This window comes from Pan troglodytes, chromosome 11 (assembly GCF_028858775.2).
Source record: "Pan troglodytes isolate AG18354 chromosome 11, NHGRI_mPanTro3-v2.0_pri, whole genome shotgun sequence".
In the NCBI taxonomy this organism is placed as follows: domain Eukaryota; kingdom Metazoa; phylum Chordata; class Mammalia; order Primates; family Hominidae; genus Pan; species Pan troglodytes.
In genome coordinates this window covers 60,638,643-60,659,052 of record NC_072409.2, presented here as the reverse complement: position 1 = coordinate 60,659,052, position 20,410 = coordinate 60,638,643, and the positions used below count along the sequence as shown (strand labels likewise).

The window sequence follows — 20,410 nt, the reverse complement described above, 5'->3', positions numbered from 1 at the left end:
AAAATTACGAGGAAGAGAGAGAAAAGCAGAAGGAATAGTATAAGTTCCTTCTCTTTCATAGTAGGGAGTCAGCCAACACAGCTAAGGTTAATGAATCAAGAAACAGAGGTGGAAATATATTTAGAGTTATAGAGGAAGCCATCAGTGAATGAGGAAGAAAAACCATCAGAAAAACAAGAAGTGGAAGTAGAATTTTAAATATTTATGTATTTATTTATTTATTTTTTGAGATGGAATCTTGCTTTGTTACCCAGGCTGGAGCACAGTGGCATGATCTTGGCTCACTGCAACCTCCACCTCCTGGTGGCACAAGCGATTCTTGTGCCTCAGCCTCCTGAGTAGCTGGGACTACAGGTGTGTACCACCCAGCCTGACTAATTTTTGTATTTTTAGTGGAGATGGAATTTCACCATGTTGGCCAGGCTGGTCTCGAACTCCTAACCACAGGTGATATGCCTGCCTTGGCCTTCCGAAGTGCTAGGATTACAGGCGTGAGCCACCACACCCAGCCAAATGAGGCAGTTAGTTTTGATGTTTATTTATTTATTTTTAGATGGAGTCTTGCTCTGTTGCCCAGGCTGGAGTGCAGTGGCGTGATCTTGGCTCACTGCAACCTCCGCCTCCTGGGTTCAAGTGACTCTCCTGTCTCAGCTTCATGGGTAGCTGGGATTACAGGCACGTGCCACCATGCCTGGCTAATTTTTGTATTTTTTTAGTAGAGATGGGGTTTCACCATGTTGGCCAGGCTGGTCTCGAACTCCTGACCTCAGGTGATCGACTCGCCTCGGTCTCCCAGAGTGTTGTAACTTCAGGTGTGAGCCACTACTCCTGACTGGAAGTGGAATTTTGAGTTCAGCAGTAGGGACTAGTGAGGGAAACTCTGACTTCTCATTTTATCCCTTGTCTTAAATATATTTTTGTATGTTTATTTCTACCTGTATATGTTATATAAGTAAGTGAACTTTAGTTTCCTGCTTACCCAATGCATGCTTCTATGATGGATGTCAAATGGTTCTTTTGCTCTCTGAGAAGCTATTTCTGTCTAACAGGGACCTGCCAAGAACTAAGGGCCACTTTGAGACATGTAGCCAGAGTTTTCTAGTGTTAAACTATACTGTCTCCTCATCTGCACTGGGGCTGAATCCATGACTAGTTCTTTCTGAGTGCTGTAAGAACTTCTCTGCCCCAACTGGGTCTAGATCCATTTTTCCCTAAGTGGTTGTGGGGAACTGTGCAGTTGCTGGGCGGCTTGGTAGCTGGCCTCCAAAGAAGAAAAGGGCAAATTCCTAGGGGCACCCTTATCTGCTAGGAGGCGTGCACCAATTCAGGTATAAGCAGAGACTCACTATAAAGGAATGGGCAGATTCCTAAACAACCCATGTTGTTAATAGAGGATAAAGCAGGGTCAGGGGAGGTGAGTGGAGTGATGAGCAGGAGTTTTCTAGAATACAGCATGGCCTGAATTTTAACCGTCTAAACACTGGCTCAGCTGGGTCTCTATTTGTCATTATTTTTTACAGCAACTGGTAAAACTACTCCTCTGTCTTTTTATGTAGCCCTTCTGTGGGCTTTACATGACATTGCATGGTAGTTAGTTGCTTACATATCTTAATCTTCTATCATCTGTGATCTCTTCTTCTTCAAGGGTAGGATCTGAGCCTCATTCATTTTTATATTCCTTGTACTGAGCATATACCTAATAAACACTGGTTGAGTAAAGAAAACGAATGAATAAATAAATAAATAAATAATTAAATCAAAGCCAAATGAATAAATAAAATGCTTATTTTATCCTCCTTTAAAAAAATCAGCAAAATAGGACATAGAGTGTAACGAAGATTCCATTACTTTCTAGTGCACCCCTGATTGTGGGACTCTGGTATTTGCTTGTGTGTATGTGTGTGCATGTGTGTGTGTACATGCATGCATGTGTGTGTATTACTATAACTACTTGTAAGAGTTAAATAATTGGTAATGGGAACTCAAGTTAGGTCTTTGGGATCCCTAAGAAGTGCAGAGAAACTTGGATTTCTCCAGTACTAGTAAATCGAAGAGGAAAGTTCAATAATGCTGCTGCAAGAGTCCATCTATAAGATGACATTTATAGGAAGAAAGGCTTGTTCAAAAATTATTTGATATTGTCTAGACAATGAGCTTAAAGAGCAAGAGTCTAAGCTAAGGGTAGAAACATGGTACCAGAAACACCTGTTTGCTTCCTCTCTCCTCCAGGGAGCTGAGCAATATAGCTCAATTTAGTTAGGTGATCAAAGACTGATAAAATCACGCAAGGAATACTTAACAACACTATCTACTTAATTCGCATACAAATAATAAGAAGCCGTTTCTGTAAGATTGTGGTAAAACTTAGATGCTTCTACTCTGCTAGAGGTATTAGAAATCAGTTTAACTCTTTTAGAAATCAGTAAGTCAAGGAGGTTGCCATGCTATTCCTGCCTAGCAATGGAAAATAGTTTTTCTTCTTACCTAGCAATGGAAACAAAAGATTTTCAGAGATCTTTGATTAACCATGGTAAAGTTTAATGATGTCCTGGAGGGTTTTGTAATGGACTAAAAGTAACCAGGCAATATTGTGATAAGAGTGGTGTACTAGATTTCTTAGGCAGGAAGTTATAGATGGACACAGCTATGATTCTATCCAGATGGTTGTAACCAAGAGAAGTTCGGGCTATGAATGTCTGTGCAGGTTCTACTGTTCCCCCAAGTTTGCAGCTTCCCCAGGGGAGCCTGCACTTTGGGTGACTCCTGGATTTGAATGTGATAGACTCATTCATTCATTCCTTCCTTCCTTCATTCAACAATGTTTATTGAACTACCGCTGTGTGAGTTATCTGAAGGATAGCACTTTCTTATTTTTTCTTTGGGACCCTTTCTTACACGACAGGATACTCAAGAGATATTTGCTGATTGACTGACGCAGGCTGAAACAAAATGGATTTTTCCCACACAGGTTTCATTCTGAGTTGCAGTTGACAGAATTTATTGCATCTGTAAAACTTCTTTAAGTTTATGAGTTGCTAAGCTTGAGAGATTTCAGCTTTCTTTTCCATTCCCCTTGTAATAAAGATCTCTTTTTATATTCTCATTTCTATCAAAATCAGATGCTGACGGTTCCCTTATGTAAATTCTCTCTGGCTAGGGTGGTGTTGGTTCTATATTTTTTAATGAGCTTCCTCATCCTGTGTTCAGCTAGAGCCTTAGGTTGTTAACCTTAAAGCCTCAATGCAGAACCAGGCTCACTGATTTCACCTTTTAAAAATACTAGCATTCCCGCTAGTGTGTGTATGTGTGTTTGAGAAAGAGGGAGGGAAAGAGAAAGAGAGAGAGAGAATTATGACTAAAGTTTCAAACTAAAGTTCAGCTGTTGAACTTGGACTATTCATGTACTCTCAGTCTTTGAATTAGTCTTAGGGAATTTAAGAGATAAACAAAAAGCAAACTCTCTAGGTGGCTGTGATTCAGAGACCCAGAAAACAGAAAATAACTGAAGGATTAACCTGTATGTGGCTGGGAGTAGGGTGTAAGGGTGAGGCCGTAGGCCTGAACAGAAGGAAAATAATACATCACCAGTTGACAGCAGCTAGACGGACATTCACAAAACTAGTCCAGCAACTGAACATGGACACAGGAGAAATTGGCTCTACTGTACCTTGGTAGGCATGGGCTTCTTAAAGGTGATTTCAGCTTGCATCCAAACACCCCTTGGGGACTCCAACACAGACCAGATCTTCTCTTGAACCACATGGTTCTCTTCAAAGATGTAAACTGCTAGGGTGTCACTCATTTTTAAAAATCCATAGATGGCATAATGAAAACGCAGACAATACTGCAAGTTTCCTGGTAGGGAGGGCCCATAGAGCCTTCCAATGTAGCCAGGCTGAGATGTGAACTTTGTGTTGGCTAGCAGGTAATACCCTGCAAAGAAGATAAAGCATATCAGCAATGCAAAATAATCTAATCTAGATTAGCAAGTGGTAAAATATGATTAAAGTAGAATTAGACGGCTAAGACTATCAGCTATGCTTTAAATGATAGAAAGCATTTTCTAATGTCTGTGGCTTAAGTGACAGAAAATATCCATGTGCCTCTATTGAAATGATACCTCATTCAATTCTAAGTAAACTTTATAAACCAGTACAGATTTTCTATAGAATATGCCCAGATTCCAGTCATTAATTAGGATTTACACTTTTCATGAAACAAAAAGGATGAAGTCATCTTGGAGATACCAGCTGCCTGGGTCAACCATCTGACTTAGATTGTACATTCCGAGGACTGAACCATAGTGAATGGAAGGCCCAGAGCAGATTTTTCCTTATTATCTCCTTAGTGACCGATAGAGATGGTGGGATTTCAGGCTGGCCTGGCAGTCTTTGTGGAAGTTTGTGTGTCTGGGCAGAGCCTACTCCTCTCTTGGTCAAATGTTAAACCTGCCCTTGAAGAGCAGGTTTTTCATCAGATGGATCCTCCCAGGTGCTAAAGATCTATGTTCTTCCTTTATTCCTTCTAAACAACATAAAGAAAAATAAGATCAGGAACCTCCCCCTCCCACCATCCCCATGGTCAATTTAAAATGAGTTCGTGTATCCTGGAAAGCCTGGGCAGAAAAGAAAAAAATAATAACACCTTATTTTTTCTCTTTCTTTTTTCTGCTCCTCCTCCTGTCAGTTTTCTTTTGGGTGCCTCAGTCTTTGTATACAGTTTAGTTTTACCCAGTTATTTAACTCAAAAGAAGAGAAAGACATGCCAGAGCTCTCTATCCCTCCATACACCAAGAGGCCATATGAGGACACAGGATAAGGTGGCCATCTGCAAGCCAGGAAGAGACCCCTCACCAGAAACCACCCTGATGGCACCTTGATTTTGAACTCACAGCCTCCAGAACTGTGATGAAATAATGTCTGTTGTTTAAGCCACCCAGTCTGTGGTATTTTCTTATAGCTGCCTGAGCAGACTATTATGGATGGCCATACAACAGCCAGAAAAACCTTTTTGAAACCTCAGTTTCATCTGTGTTTTTTCTGCTTAAAACCTCTCAGTGGCTTCTCATATCATCTATAATAAAATTCCAAATGCTTCCTGTGGCCTGCCACACCCAGAATCTCCCTCTCTGACATCATTTTCCTCCATTCTCCTCATCACCATTCCTCCCCACGGTGCAGCCATACAGATCTTCCTATTCTGCGGTGTGACCAGCTCTTTCCAAATTCGAGGCCTTCACAGATGTTGTTCCCTCTGCCTGGGTCACTCCCACTCTCCCAGCTAATGGCAGCTTCCCTCAGAGAAAATTTCCCTGAATCCTGAACCCAAATTAGATTCTTCCCTCTATTCTGTCTCAGAGCTCACTCTTCATTTCTTTCTACTGTGAAAGAAGGGGATCAGAACATGCCACCCAAACTATGTCACTTTGGCATTTTGATTATTTTGAGGTAAAGTCACTTGAGAAATAGCAGAGGCAGGAAGGATCCTTTGACCTCCCCTTTTCTATTATACTTAAAAGCAGGTCATAAAATTTCCTGTGAACAAGGTGTTCTCCCTGTGCCAGAAAGGGAAGAACATTCTGTCACTAAAGACTGGGAGTTGACACCAAAATGGATCTGTACAAACAAACCTACTAACATAACCCTCATCTTCCATTGTTTCCTCCATATATTTCCTAGTCACTTTCCCACAATTTACTGCCCCTGGAAACTTAAGCCCCCTGACCCTTTTTTGTCTTGCTACTTCTCCGCAATTTTATCATCCTTTGTTTAAAATGGTGTTGAAGCTCTCAGGCCTATCTGCTTCTTTGGGTCTTCATTGTTTTTATGAAGGCTCCCAAGTGCAAGTCAAAATATTAAATAAAATTTGTATTTTTTTCTTGTTAATCTGTCTTACATCACTTTAATTCTCAGGTCCAAACATGGAACCCAAGAGGGTAGAGGAAAAGTTTTTCCTCCCTGACAGCACTTACCACAACCTGTGCTTATAAGTTTTGTTTGTGTATATATTTGTCTAATGTTTCTCTTGCCCTTTGAAAAGATTGTCTGCCAGTGAAGGTGGGATTCATTTCAGATTCGTTCACTATTGTATTCCCCAGGAGTTAATCCGCTTGAATGTTTTATTACTTTGAAAATTGACAAACTGAGAGTATGGTGAGTCTTTTTGTCCCTAAACAGCTCCCCGTTTCATCAGTTCACTGCTCCCAGAATTCAAATGGTTCTCTAGAGATGATTTTCCAGTTAATCAGCCCAAGGTCAGAATAGATTTGGTAGGGCCTTTATTTCTACAGGTTAGGCAACCTCTAAGAAAAGAATACAAAATTACAAGCACAAAATTGTGAGGGCTCTTTCAAGGCCTTTCTCAGGCTGGTAGAAGGCAGGGGCCCTGGAACCTAAGCTTCACCAGCTCCACGGTAAACTCACCTCAGTCTCCAGTATATAAATATGTGTTGAGTAAGTGAATGAGACACTGAACTCCTAGAGATCAAGCTCTTCACACTTGTCTCCACTGGGTTGGGCTCCACAAAGGCTGTCATTGAATTAATAGGTAATCCCTACACAAGGAGCACTCAGACTCCTGTTTCAAAAAGCTCCTTGTAAATATATCCATCAAGTGTCCACTCAACATTTTTTAATAGCTTTTCCCCTCACAATAGATTTTTTAAATTATAGTAAAATATACATGGTATAAAATTTACCATTTATCCATTTGAAAGTGCACAATTCAGCGGCATTTTGAGCATTCACAATGCTGTGCAGCCATCACCACTATGTAGTTCCAGATCATTTTCATCACCCAAAGGCAACCCCATACTTAAACACTCTTATTCCCTCTGCCACGGCCCCTGGCAACCACTGAAATCTGCTTTTTATCTATAGGAATATGTCTCTTCTGGAGATTTCTTATAAATACAATTCAACAGATTTTTTTCCTTAAAGGTATTGCATCTAAAGTGAGTTCCAAAATATTTTACAAGGATTTGCCTGTTTAATTAACTAGCAAATATGTTTGTTAACACGGCAACTTGAATTCCAATTTTTAAAAATGGTCAAACACAAGATTACTGATTGTCTTTGCTTCTTCACAGCTGCCTTTTTTCTTTAAGTCGGTGTCTTTGCAGGTGTGAAGTAGGAATGGCCAATAAAGCTCACGACTACCCAAGATGTCCCCACATAGACAGATCCCTGATTTACCTAAGCCTGTAGTGTGGTCTCCAGCCCGATACATGTTTGGTTTTACTTTCACTCGGGTCCAACCTGGACCTTCTTTATCTTGGTAAAAGTTGCAGAGATCTTGCTCAAAATTGCAGCTGGCTTCCACGGCACTGAACAGAAGTTCTGAGCAAAGGACAAGCAAAGTTAATGACAGTCCCAAAGATCTCAAAGGACTACATCAACTGGTTGACAGATATTTATATATATACATTTGTACCAGGGGAGACCGAAGAAGTAAAACACAACTAAATATCTTTACCCAAAGGGCATGCTGACAGGTTAGCATCAAACCAACATTTCAACATGACAGGAAAATTGTTCTTTTCCTTTCTAAAGGGAGGGGAGAAAGGAGCACTGTTCACATTATAAAAATGAAGTACCCGACTTCAAAAGAAATTTCCTCCCATGGAAATGCAAATCAAAACCACAATGAGATACCATCTCACACCAGTTAGAATGGCGATCATTAAAAAGTCAGGAAACAACAGGTGCTGGAGAGGATGTGGAGAAACAGGAACACTTTTACACTGTTGGTGGGACTGTAAACTAGTTCAACCATTGTGGAAGTCAGTGTGGCAATTCCTCAGGGATCTAAAACTAGAATTACCAATTGACTCAGCCATCCCATTACTGGGTATATACCCAAAGGACTATAAATCATGCTGCTATAAAGACACATCACACGTATGTTTATTGCGGCACTATTTACAATAGCAAAGACTTGGAACCAACCCAAAATGTCCAACAATGATAGACTGGATTAAGAAAATGTGGCACATATACACCATGGAATACTATGCAGCCATAAAAAATGATGAGTTCATGTCCTTTGTAGGGACATGGATGAATTGGAAATCATCATTCTCAGTAAACTATCGCAAAGACAAAAACCAAACACCGCATGTTCTCACTCATAGGTGGGAATTGAACAATGAGAACACATGGACACAGGAAGAGGAACATCACACTCTGGGGACTGTTGTGGGGTGGGGGGAGGGGGGAGGGATAGCATTAGGAGATATACCTAATGCTAAACGACGAGTTAATGGGTGCAGCACACCAGCATGGCACATGTATACATATGTAACTAACCTGCACATTGTGCACATGTACCCTAAAACTTAAAGTATAATAATAATAATAATAAATAAATAAAAAGAAATTTCCTGTCATGACTGTGAATGTTTATTCATATACTTCTTCACAATTCACAATTCATTCATAAAAATTTTAAAAGAAAAAAGAGAAAAGGAAGAGATTTTATGGGACTCAATCTGTCTCTAAGATGAAGATTTTAGATATATTTTATAGAAACAATTTTCCTTTGTTGCTCAATCTCTGTGTCAGAAGCACAGCTGATGTCTACTTTGACATCAGTAGTAGGAGCTGATCTGCTTGAAGAAAGTCATCACTCAGTTTAAATTGTGCAGGTCAAAGAGTCACAGTTCTGTCATGGGTACTGCTATTGCTTTGACTTTGCTGAGTTCTGGTATTATTTACCCTGTTCTATAAATACCTCACCCCAGATGGCCTGGAGGGAACATAAAAGATTTCTGCTCTTTGAGAAGACATACAAATGGCCAACAGGTATATTAAAAAAATGTTCAACATCACTAATCAGCAGAGAAATGCAAATTAAAACTACACGATATCATCTTAGTCAGAATGGCTATTATTAAAAAGACAAAAATTAACAGATGTTGGTGAGGATGTGGAGAAAAGGGAACTCTTATACAATGTTAGTGAGAATGTAAACTAGTACAGCCACTGTGGAAAACAGTGTGGAGATTTCTCAAAAAAATGAAAATAGAACTGCCATTTGATCCAGCAATCCCATTACTGGGTATCTACTCAAAGGCAAAGAAATCAATATATCAAAAAGATGATGCACTTGTATGTTTATCTTAGCACTATTAACAGTAGCAAAGATAAGGAAACAACCTCAGTGCCCATCAGCGGATGACTGAATAAAGAAAGTATCATATGTACATACAAACTGGAATACTATTCATCCATAAAAACAATGAAATTATGTCTTTTGCAGCAACATGGTTGGAATTGGAGGTCATTATCTTAGGTGAAACAAGTCAGACACAGAAACACAAATACTACATGCTCTCACTCATAACTGGGAGCTAAATAATGTGTACACACTGATACAGAGAGTGGAATGATAGGCGGTGGAGACTTAGAAGGGTGAAGGAGTAGGAGGGGGTATGGAAGGTAAGAAATTACTTAATGGGTACAATGTATGTTATGCCAGGATGGATACCCTAAAATCCTCACTTAACACTATGCAATCTATGCCTGTAACAAAACTGTATTTGTACCACATACATTTATACAAATAAAATGCTTCTGCTCTTTTGAGAATAACTTTTAATCCTATCAACAATTGGCTTGTAAATCACGCTGTTCAGATTGCCCTCTTAGAACAGAGGGGATGTGACTGTAGCAGTTGGGATACAGTTGGTGCAGCCAAGTGTGATTCTTGTCTGAATGCTGACATACACGTCTAACAATCTAGGGAGAGAGGACATGTGTTGAATAACTGGAAAATTATCTCTAGGGAAACATTTGGGCTCTAGGAGCAGTGAGCCGATGAAACAGCTCACTATAAAAACTTACCATATTCTCAATTTGTCAATTTCCAAAGCAAGAAAACATTCAGGTGGGTTGAGGAACTGACCCAGATTAAAGTGGATGAAAGAGGCATGACAATCAAATGCTACCAGGGATGCAAGATTCAATCTTGGTCCAGAAGAACAGATATCTATAAAGGTTGTTATTGGGGCAATTGGAAACATTGGTGTATGGACCGAAAGTAAGTTGATAATGTTGTATCAGTATTAAATTTCCTGAACTCCATAATTATCCTATAGTTATGTTGAAGAATGTGTTTGATTATAAAATACACACTAAAATATTTAATGGTAAAGGGGCATGATGTTTGCAACCTATTCTTAAATGGTAGATAAAGCAAACATGGCAAAATCTTAATTTGTAGAGCTGGGTGAAAAGTATATAGGAGTTCTTTGTAGTTTTCCTGCAGATTTTGTCTGAGTTTGAAATGATAGAAAATTAAAGAGCTCCAAGAAAATTAAATTTTAAAAAGTAACTGATTAACAACACATTACAAAAAAAAAATTAGGTAAAAAGTGTTCCTATATAACTAGAACCTGATTGTATCTCAGGGGATATGCCCTAGGAAGTGCACCAGGAGCAAACCCAGATAAGCCAGACTGGAGAAGAGGAAATGAAGAGAATTCTCAATGCTCTAAGATGGGTAGATTAGCCCACACCCTGGTCTGCCTGATTCTGTCAGCACCAGGGTATATCTTTAAGCCCTGAAGATAAAGTCTGTGAAAAATGAACAAGATGTTACATGAACAAGGATCCTTTGACATTCTCCCATGGATATTTGAGACCACAGGAAACCCCATTAAAGTATTCAGTATTAGTCACCCCTCTGCTGCTGGGTAATAAAAAAACAAATAAAAATCCCAAATCTACAGATGGCTGTCTAACTCAGGAAATGGGGTGGCACTGCCAAGTGCCATGCACGAAAACAGTAGGTCAGTGAATTCCTCATCAGGAATGAATCTTCCCCCTTCCTCCTTTTTTTTCATTCTTTGTCCCAGCTAGAGAGGGGAGAAGAAGAAATGAATCTTAAAGCAGTGCTCTTGGGCGACTGCAAGAGAATCTTAACTCAGTTATTAGATGTGTGGGAGGGGGTGGAAGGTGGCATAAAAACGTGAAAGTTTACAGAAGTTTTATTCATAAGCACCAAAACTTGAAAGCAACCAAGCTATGTCCTTCAGTAGGTGAGTAGATACATAAACTGTGGTACATCCAGACAACTAAATATCACTCAGCGCTAAGAAGAAATGAGCTATCAAGCCGCGAAATGATACGGAGTAAACTTAAATACATATTACAAAGTGCAGGAAGCCAGTCTGAAAAGGCTACATACTCTATGATTCCAACTATGTGACATTCTTTAAAAGGCAAAACTATGGGGACAGTAAAAAGAACAGTAATTGCCACGGGTTTGGGGGAAGGAGAGGTGAATAGGCAAAACATAGAGAGTTTTTTGTTTGCTTTTTGTTTTTGAGACAGGGTCCCACTTTGGGGCCCAGGCTGGAGTGCACTGGTGCAATCTTGGCTCACTGTAGCCTCTGCCTCCTGGGTTCAACCTATCCTCCTTCTTTAGCCTCCTAAGAAGCTGGGACCATAGGCATGCACCACCATGCCTGGCTAATTTTTGTATTTTTTGTAGAGACAGTGTTTCACCATGTTGCCCAGGCTTGTCTACAACTCCTGGGCTCAAGCAATCCACCCTCCTTTGCCTCCCAAAGTGCTGGGATTACAGGTGTGCACTACCATGCCTGGCCTGGATATAGAGGGGGTTTTTAGGGCATCGAAAATGTATGATACTACAATGGTGGATACATGTCATTATACATTTGTCCAAATCCATACAGTATACAATACCACGAGTGAACCTTAATCTAAACTATGGACTCTGGGGACAGTGATGTATATGAAGGCACAGGGACTATGAGAGACCTCTGTATCTTCCTCTCAATTTTGCTGTGAACCTAAAACTACACTAAAAAATAATGCCTATCAAAAAAAGCTTAAAAGTAAGCCAGGATCACTTCTCTCCATGGTGATAGACTGAGTCATACAGAAAATATTTTTCTGATGATGTGATTATAATATTTTGCTAATGAATAGATTTGAAATGGATTTTCCTGGGGTCTTGAGGAGGTCTGATAAAAAAAAATCTCAAAAGCATAACTCAGGGGCTAAATCTTTTTCACCTAGAGTGCTGCTTCTACCCTGAGACAGTGTCTGATTCCTGAAGATGGGGCCAGCGGCCTGTCTGTGACCTGAGTGGGTGCAGAGGCTTTGCTTCAAGCTTGTTTCAGAGGTGTTAGTAAAGGGCAGATCACAAATTTAGCTGCTGGGAAGTGCAATGATGTATTTGAAGCATAGGGAGGAATCAGAGGCAGTTGGAAGCCTCTGAGCATCTGTTGATGATCAAGAAAAAAAGAAAAAAGAACTAAAGCCCCTTTAAGCAACTTACCAAAAAGCATCATAATGTAAGGTTTAGTTAATTACTTGCTTTCTGACATTTGGACTTTTTAGAAATGAGAAGCTTTGAAGATAATCTAATTAGCGGGAGTGTGTTGCAGTTTGAGAGTACTTGGAAACATTTCTCATCGTTTCCTCTGCTCCATGGAGTTCACGGAGAGAAACTCAACATCGGTCCCACAGACTAAAAGGCTCATCAGCCCCTAGAGTACTAAAAGATAGATACTGGGGGCAGTGTGTTCTCTACACTGCTAACCTTGCAGGGTAGTTTTACTCTAGCATGTGCCAGCCCAAAAGCAGGCTGAGACAGCTCAAAGCTGGCTTGGGTAGGAGAGGCAGTGGGACCTGGCACCACACTGAAGACCAATGGGGAAACAAGGGCCAGAGTCACCGACTAGGCTGTGGAGACCCTTGGGGGCATTTAAGATAAGAAAGGCTGGGGCAACCTTAGCTGTAGCCTAGGCAGTAATTGGGCCTGGGTTTCCAAATAGACAGGAGGTTGGGGCAATGTGTTGTCAGTGAATGGCCAATATTGGGATTTAGGTAGTGATTCTCTGAGAGGTGTTCCCATGAGTGTTAGGATATACCCAGTCACTGGGTGTGGGGTGGACCCAAGCCCAGAAAGGAGATTGGGTCTGCATATGGCAGAGCAGTAGAGCTCTCAGTTTGAGGCTGGGCTTTATGGCAGGATTCTAGAAGTGAATGGGATCACCTCTTAGGCATTCAAAGATTTACAGACCAAAAGGAAGGCTTGCTCCCATCTTCTAAACTTTGGGACAGATGTGGTTGTGGAGGGGGAGAGTGAGGGGGCAAAGGGATGGAGAAGAAAGTGGGGGATGGTCTCACGGTCCTCTGGAAGCACCGGGTGTGGGGGGCAGTTCATTGGAGGGCCACATGACATTGCTGTTGAGTACCTGTGACTATGAGATGGGTCTCAGGTCCGGGAGACTGGATTAACTCTAAACGCAACCAGATGGTGGGAACAAGATGCTTTGTATGTTGATATGATTCCTGTCTTAGCCTATTAGGGAGATGAGGGAAGAAAATGCTAGATCCAGCTGGGAAAAGCAGAGACAAGAAGTCTGGAGTTAACCAAGTTAAGGAAAAAACGTTGGCACCTGTTATGAAACAGAAGGGCATAAACTATTTGTGAAATGTAAGATGAAGTATGAAAATTAAAAGGCTCAGCTTCTAAAGACTCAATCTGGCCCACAGCTGCTCAATGAAAGACATAAAGCAGGCTCCAGCTGACACAATCGTCAACCTAGTGCCCTTTGCTGGTTCTCTTTAGTTGCAATCTGACCCACTGTTCTCCAGGGATGGGTGGTCATATTTTGAAAATAAAGTAAATAATACTGTCTCATGATGAAGCATTTTCTGTGTACCGTACTCTGTGCTAAGGCCTTCACAGACATTAATTCATTAACTTTCCCAACAAGTCTATGAAACAGATTCTTCCGTCTTTGCTATAGATGTGGAAAGAGTCTCAAAGAAGTTAAATAACATGACCCATGCCAGATAGCTTGGAAGTGGCAGAATAGGGATGTGAATCCACATTCCTGGTGGATTGAGCATAACACTACGATGATGCAATTAAACCATTTAAAGCCAAGCTGGCATAGTGGGAAGTTCTGAAGATCAGTATGGAGCCTTGGTTAACCGAACTGTATAAGAACTCATATCTGCGGAAGTTCCTGCACAGAAGGAGTCTGTGCTTTGCAGACTGAGGGATCAACAGCCCTCTTAACACATGGTCCTTGTTTTGCTGGAACCTTTCTTTTCCTTTCACCAGACAGACCACCTGTGTAGTAGGAAAGAGCTCACACAAATTCTCTTTTTTTCAAAAGGAGGAGCATTTCTGAACATTACTTGTGGGTGATTCAGTTGGTTCGGTTACTTCCAGCTGCCTCTTCACCCACCCTCTGCCCAGCGCAGATATTAGATAAACACCTCTTCTACCATAGACAAAACAAGGGAATATAAATTTCAGTGTCACTGCCTAGTGATAGAAAAAAGATTTTGTCTAAAAATAATGATAAAGAGGTTATAAAATTACTATGAATGTAATTGAAATATCAACTGATAGGATTAGGGAGGAATCAAATGTAGAGAAGTAAAACAATGTTGGTTTCTGTGTTCTGTCAAATTTAGAGACTCTTTTAATCTTTGATTATTGTTTGGATTAAATCACTAAAAAGTATGTAAATCTAATCTGGTTCTATCTGTTTTACAACCTTTTAAAAAATTAGAATTAGGAAAAATAGTATTCAATTTCAGCAAATTAGTAGATTTCTGTCTAGTTTCGGGGTAACAGTTTAGCTCAAGTTGAAAATATTTTTCCATGTAAACTGTGGCTCACACCTGTAATGCCAGCACTTTGGGAGGACAAAGTGGGAGGATCCCTTGAGCTCAAGAGTTCAAGACCAGCCTGGACAACATAGTGAGACCTCATCTCTACTAAAATAAAAACCAAAACACTAGCCAGTCTCAGCTGCCCAGAAGGCTGAGACAGGAATATCACTTGAGGCCACGAGTTTGAGGCTGTGGTGAGCTGTGACTGCACCACTGCACTCTAGCCTGGGTGACAGACCGAGACCCCCCAGTTCCCCTTCCCAAAAAAAAAAAAAAATTTCTTAGTCCCCTGATTTGCGGAATGTATCTGAAATCATATTAAATTACAAACCAACTCTATCTTGAGTGAAAGACCTCAAACGCCAAGTTCATAAATTACTTTCCATGCTACATAACCAAGAATAAGGGCTCACTAATAAGGTGGGGTGACCATAATGTCTCCCTTGGTCTCTCAAGGAAACAAATTCACTAAACAGTAAGGTCAATTTTATTTATCTGGGTTATCATTACTATATTATCCTTCTTATTATAAAAAATTTGCTTTCTAATTCACTTTGAATCAATTTGCTTACCTATTTTTCCAGAGAGTAAAAATAATCCTCTCATTTTAAACATCAAATTTATGAAATCTCAAAACTGATCATGATAAAATAATTTGAGGGTTCATCCTGGAAGTGGAAAGTAATTTAATTAAGAGCACATGCTATTTAGCTAAAACTATCTAGAGATGTCTACCAAATACTAACGTCTTTAAACATGAGACCATTTATAAATTTTGGATACATACAGTTGGAAAGGGTTTTTAAAATATATTATTCTATTCAGTAGATTGTGAGAGCTTTGTCCATCTACCCAGCCACCCATTTATGGGCCCAAGATATCCTCTAAAGAGAAAGATGGAGTGAGTGTGTGAGAATAAGTTAGTATTGTTTAATTTTCTTTTACTGGAAAGGAAAGATGAAACCTTCCTAAGAGAGGACAACTGGCTGATGGTGTCAGAAACATTAGATTCCCTCTGTGAGGGAGGAAAAGAGAGTAATATTCCAGAAAAATGACGTTTGATTAAATAATTTTTTAAGGATGAGAGAAGGGGAAAGATATGAAAATTAAAAGCAATTAAAACAAGTTCTGACCACAAACATCTGTTGAAACAGGAACATCCCAAAATGCAATGACAAATAGAGAATGCTCACCTGTCTGATTCTGGCAGTGAACAGGAGAGAATGAAATATCATCCAGGGCAACATAACCTCCCTTGGGACCATTGAAAGCAACTTCAAAAATAACCTGCAGAGGAAAATGGCATGCTGTCACATGTTCACATATTTTCGGTTTGGCTTAAGTGCTCTTAATGATTTAAAATGACATGTCAATCAAACCAGATGAAACCAAGTTACAAGGACTCATGGAATCAGATTTCCAAATATGAGTTTGGGCAGCACCCTCCTCAACCTACAGTCTCTTTTTGGGAGAATGAAACTGCTATGATCTGAGTGTCTGTGGGACACTCACAAATTCTCAAAAGTCATACGTTGACATATGAACCCCTAAGGGAATGGTAATAGAAGGTGGGACTTTTTGGGAGGTGATTAGGTTTTGGAATGGGATTGGTACCCTTATAAGTGAGGTCCAAGGGAGCTCATTTGCCCCTTCTGGAATTTGCGGACACAATGAGTAGGTGCTATATGGACCAGGAAACAGGCCCTCAGCGGACGCCAGATCTGCCAATACTTTGATCTAGGACTTCCCAGACTTCAGGACTGTAAGAAATACATTTCTGTTGTTTATAAATTACCTAGTTTATGGTATTTTGTTATAGCAGCCTGAATGGACCAAGACAGAGTCTCTAAAGTTGCCTTTTATTGATGGATATGCCCCTCTTCCTTGAATGTCAGCTGAAGTGCCTATGTCATTTCTGCTAGAACTACAGAACTAATTAGCATTATGAACTTCAATTAAAGGAAAATCAGCTAAGAAAGTAGGCCAGGTTTTTTTTTTTGTTTTTTTTGTTTTGTTTTGTTTTGTTTTTTTACCTCCCTGCCATCCCTCAGGAGCAAACATCCTCTAAGTTCCTTTACTTCTTCCTATATGAACTCTACATCAAGGCCTGGACAAAGATGCAACAGTCAGAGGTGAGAACCCCGATCTCAGCATGTCCAGGTATGTTCCAATGGTTAGAAAGAACATGGGCCAGTGACTTCAACCCCTTTAGTTTTGCTTTCTTCTCTACCAGCAACTTTAACTGTGAGCTCAGTCAACCACCTTCTGCCTGTGACCATGGGGGAATCAGATGTCAGCACAGCCTTCACCTGTGCTGGAAAAACCACCCAGGTGTGCATTCCTCTTGTGTGAGTTAATAACCTGAGAAGACGCAGCATGGAACAGGGCTTGAAACTTCAGTGCCTACAAAGTCCAGGCAAGTAGTAGAAATGCAGAAGTGGGCTTGGTATGGTGCAGCCTCTTGTGAAATAGAGACAGAAACCCTGTCTAAAAGGGCAGCTGTCACTCAGCCTCATCAATTGCTGATATGTGGGAAGTCAGGCCTGTTATGGGTTGACCTGTGTCCCCCTGCATCCCTCACACACAATTCCTGTGTTGAAGTGCCAACCTCTAGTATCTCAGTATGTGACCTTATTTGGGAATAGGGTCACCGCAAATGTAATTAGTTAAGATGAGGTCATGCTGAAGTAGAGTGAGCCTCTAATTTAAACGACTGGTGTCCTTATAAAAAGGAGAAATTTGGATGCAGACACTCTCTCACACACATACACACACACACACACACAGAATGCCATGTGAAAATGAAGGCAGAGAGCTACAAGCCAAGGAATGCCAAAGATTGCCAGCACACCACCAGAAATGGGAGAGAGGCATAGGACAGATTTTCTCTCATGGCCCTCAGAAGGAACAAGCCCTGCCAGCACCTTGATCATGAACTTCTGGCCTCCAGAACAATGACATACAAAATTTCTGTTTCTTAAGCGACCTGTTTTGTGCTACTTTGTTATGGGCAGTCCTAGCAAACAAATACGAGGCCTAATGTCTCTGTATCTAGCAAATTATCAAGAGGATCTGACTCTAGATTTTATCTGAAATCTTTGAGTTTGTCAATGCTGGCAATTAATTCGAAAATTAAAACAAAAATAAAATGAAAAACCCCACTCCACAGCCAGACAGATCACCACTGTGGACTAGATTTGACCTCTAGGCTTCTAGTTTGCAGCTTCTTCTGAATAGAATAGTTTCTTGGAAGCAGACAGACCAGAGTTCAAATCCCATTTTCATCACTTATTAGCTAGGTGGGCCTGGATATATCACTGTATTAGTCTGTTTCAATGCTGCTAATAAAGACATACCGAGACTGGGTAATTTATACTGGAAAAAGAGTTTAATGGACTTACAGTTCCATGTGGCTGGGGAGGCCTCACAATCATGGCAGAAGGCAAAGAGGAGCAAGTCACATCTTATGTGGATGGAAGCAGGCAAAGAGAAGAGAAGAGAGCTTGTGCAGGGAAACTCATCCTTATAAAACTGTCAGATCTTATGAGACTTATTCACTATCACGAGAAAGGCATGAGAAAGAACTGCCCCCATAATTTAATTACCTCCCACTGGGTCCCTCCTACAACACGTGGGAATTCAAGATGAGATTTTGGTGGGGCCACAGCCAAACCATATCAATCAGTTAACCTCCCAGGGTCTCAGTTTTCTTATCTATAAAACACCTGTCTTGTAGGACTGTTGAGGAGATTAAATGAGATAATGTATACAAATATCCGAGCACAGAGTCAGGCACATAACAAGCTCTGAACTAATTTTCTATCTTTTTCTGAAGGTTGGTTGGCCACAGTGGTTCATGCCTGTAATTCCAGCACTTTGAGAGGCTGAGGTGGGTGGATCATTTGAGCTCAGGAGTTTGAGACCAGCCTGGGCAACATGGCGAAACCTCATCTTTACAAAAAATACAAAAATTAGCTGGGTGTGGTGGCACATGCCTGTAGTCCCAACTACTTGGGAGGCTGAGGTGAGAGGACTGCTTGAACCTGGGAGGCAGAGATTGCAGTGAGCCAAGATCACTCCACTGCACTCCAGCCTGGGTGACAGAGTGAGACCCTGTTTCAAAAATAATTTTTTTTTTCTGCAGGTTGACTCCCTCTTGAACTTCTATTCAGGGTCCAGCCTAGCTAGCCACTAATTAGCTTGAGCAGGCCCATTCTTCTCCAGCCCTCGGTTTCTTCATTTTTTGAAAAGAAAAAGAGTTTGGACAAAATAGTTCTTAAAGTACCTTTCACCTTAACAGTAATGGTCCCATAAGGACCTGGTACCTAAACTCTCCAAAATCCACGGGGAAGCCTAGAAGTTTGTCTTTGCCAAGGGGGAAGGGCTATGAAAGAAGGAAAAGATGTGGACTTATGAGAAGGGGCAAATTAACATTACAAACTTAACACAGGTCCATGACATTTAGCTCTCAAGGCACTAGCTGGTAAAGAAAGTGAATGGCAAAATTTACACTGAGCCGGTGGGGAAAGAATGCTATTCCTGATCAGCATTTGCTAATCACAGCCTCTGTGCCAATGTGTTCTCTTGTTCAGACAGTCTCCAATGTTTGTTTTCCTTCTCAAAATTCACTTGAGAATGTGATGACATTAAACTCACTGATTTCTTCAGGACAACTTTCTTTTCCTGATGAGTGAGAGCAAATAACACCAGTGAATAGTTCAGACTAGTAGAGCAAAATCACATGTGTTGACCCAAAGGATGTGTATTGAGGTTTAGTAGTGTCCAGAGTTGTAACTTTTCAAGTATTGATTTTTAAAAATTCAGCAACATTTGATTCAGACAAATGTTGCCCAAGGAGTTTATGGTTGGATGGAAGGAGTTGGTAAAGAGAACGCTGTCAGTGTGTGTGTGGGACTCATCTGACTTTGACGGGAAACTTTTGAAGCAGTACATGCATTTCTTTTCCTCCTCGTAACCCAAACTCACAGAAAATTTTCCACTGGGCTGCAAGAACAAATCGAGACCTGGTTGGACTTTGGGATAGGAAATAGCACACATTCTGCAAGAGACACTGTGCTCTCTCTAGAGTGTTTTTTTTTTGCGGGGGGAGGTGGGGAGGTAAATAGGAAGGGGGTGTGGGGAGAGGCAGGCACGCCATCAGTAGATGAAACACATCAGAAACTAAGACCTAACCCTGTTCTCTGCAGCTCTACATCAGGCTAGCAGATGGCACCACCGAAACCCATCCAGAGGAATAATCTGTTTCTCTGGCACTTTAAAGGGAACTGGAGAAGATATTGCAAAAAGCACAAAGTGAAAAGTGGAGTATATTAATAACTTGGGGTAACCAAGACTCTACTTATAGCTCCAAATCTTTATAGCAATCTTATAGCAACCATATTGCTGCACCCACTGATTCTAGAGGTCCTAAGGGGTCCTCAGACAGAGCTGGGCCTCCTTCCTCAGCTTTCGGTCAGATTTTAGTCCACGAACTTAGTTACTGAGTTCTCTGGCATTCACCAGCTGTGTGACCTAGAAAAAAATGTCCAATTTCTTGGACATTCTGTTTTCTTCCTTCTTGTCTGTAAATACGGAGATAATTTTATCTACTTGGCTGGATAGTCAGTACTGAAAGTACTTGTAGCTTCTGAAATACATACATAGATACAGACATGTGTTCATGTATGGGCTTAGAAAAAGGTCGAAAAGATAGTAGAACTTTAATGTTAGTAGTCCTCCCCTTT

General features: G+C 40.7%; 1 protein-coding gene across 7 annotated transcripts in view; it reads right to left on the bottom strand.

Annotated features, from left to right (window-relative positions):
• The window catches only part of MAMDC2 (MAM domain containing 2), a 175,575-nt gene that overhangs the window by 71,875 nt on the left and 83,290 nt on the right, over nt 1–20,410 (bottom strand). For all 7 annotated transcript variants that reach the window (XM_520065.6, XM_016960941.4, XM_016960939.3 and 4 more), the window contains exons 7-9: nt 15,860–15,953; nt 7,194–7,337; nt 3,668–3,933 (exon numbers count right to left, since the gene is read on the bottom strand). In XM_520065.6, coding sequence (XP_520065.2) covers nt 3,668–3,933; nt 7,194–7,337; nt 15,860–15,953 — 504 coding nt within the window. The remainder of the gene's footprint in view (nt 1–3,667; nt 3,934–7,193; nt 7,338–15,859; nt 15,954–20,410) is intronic.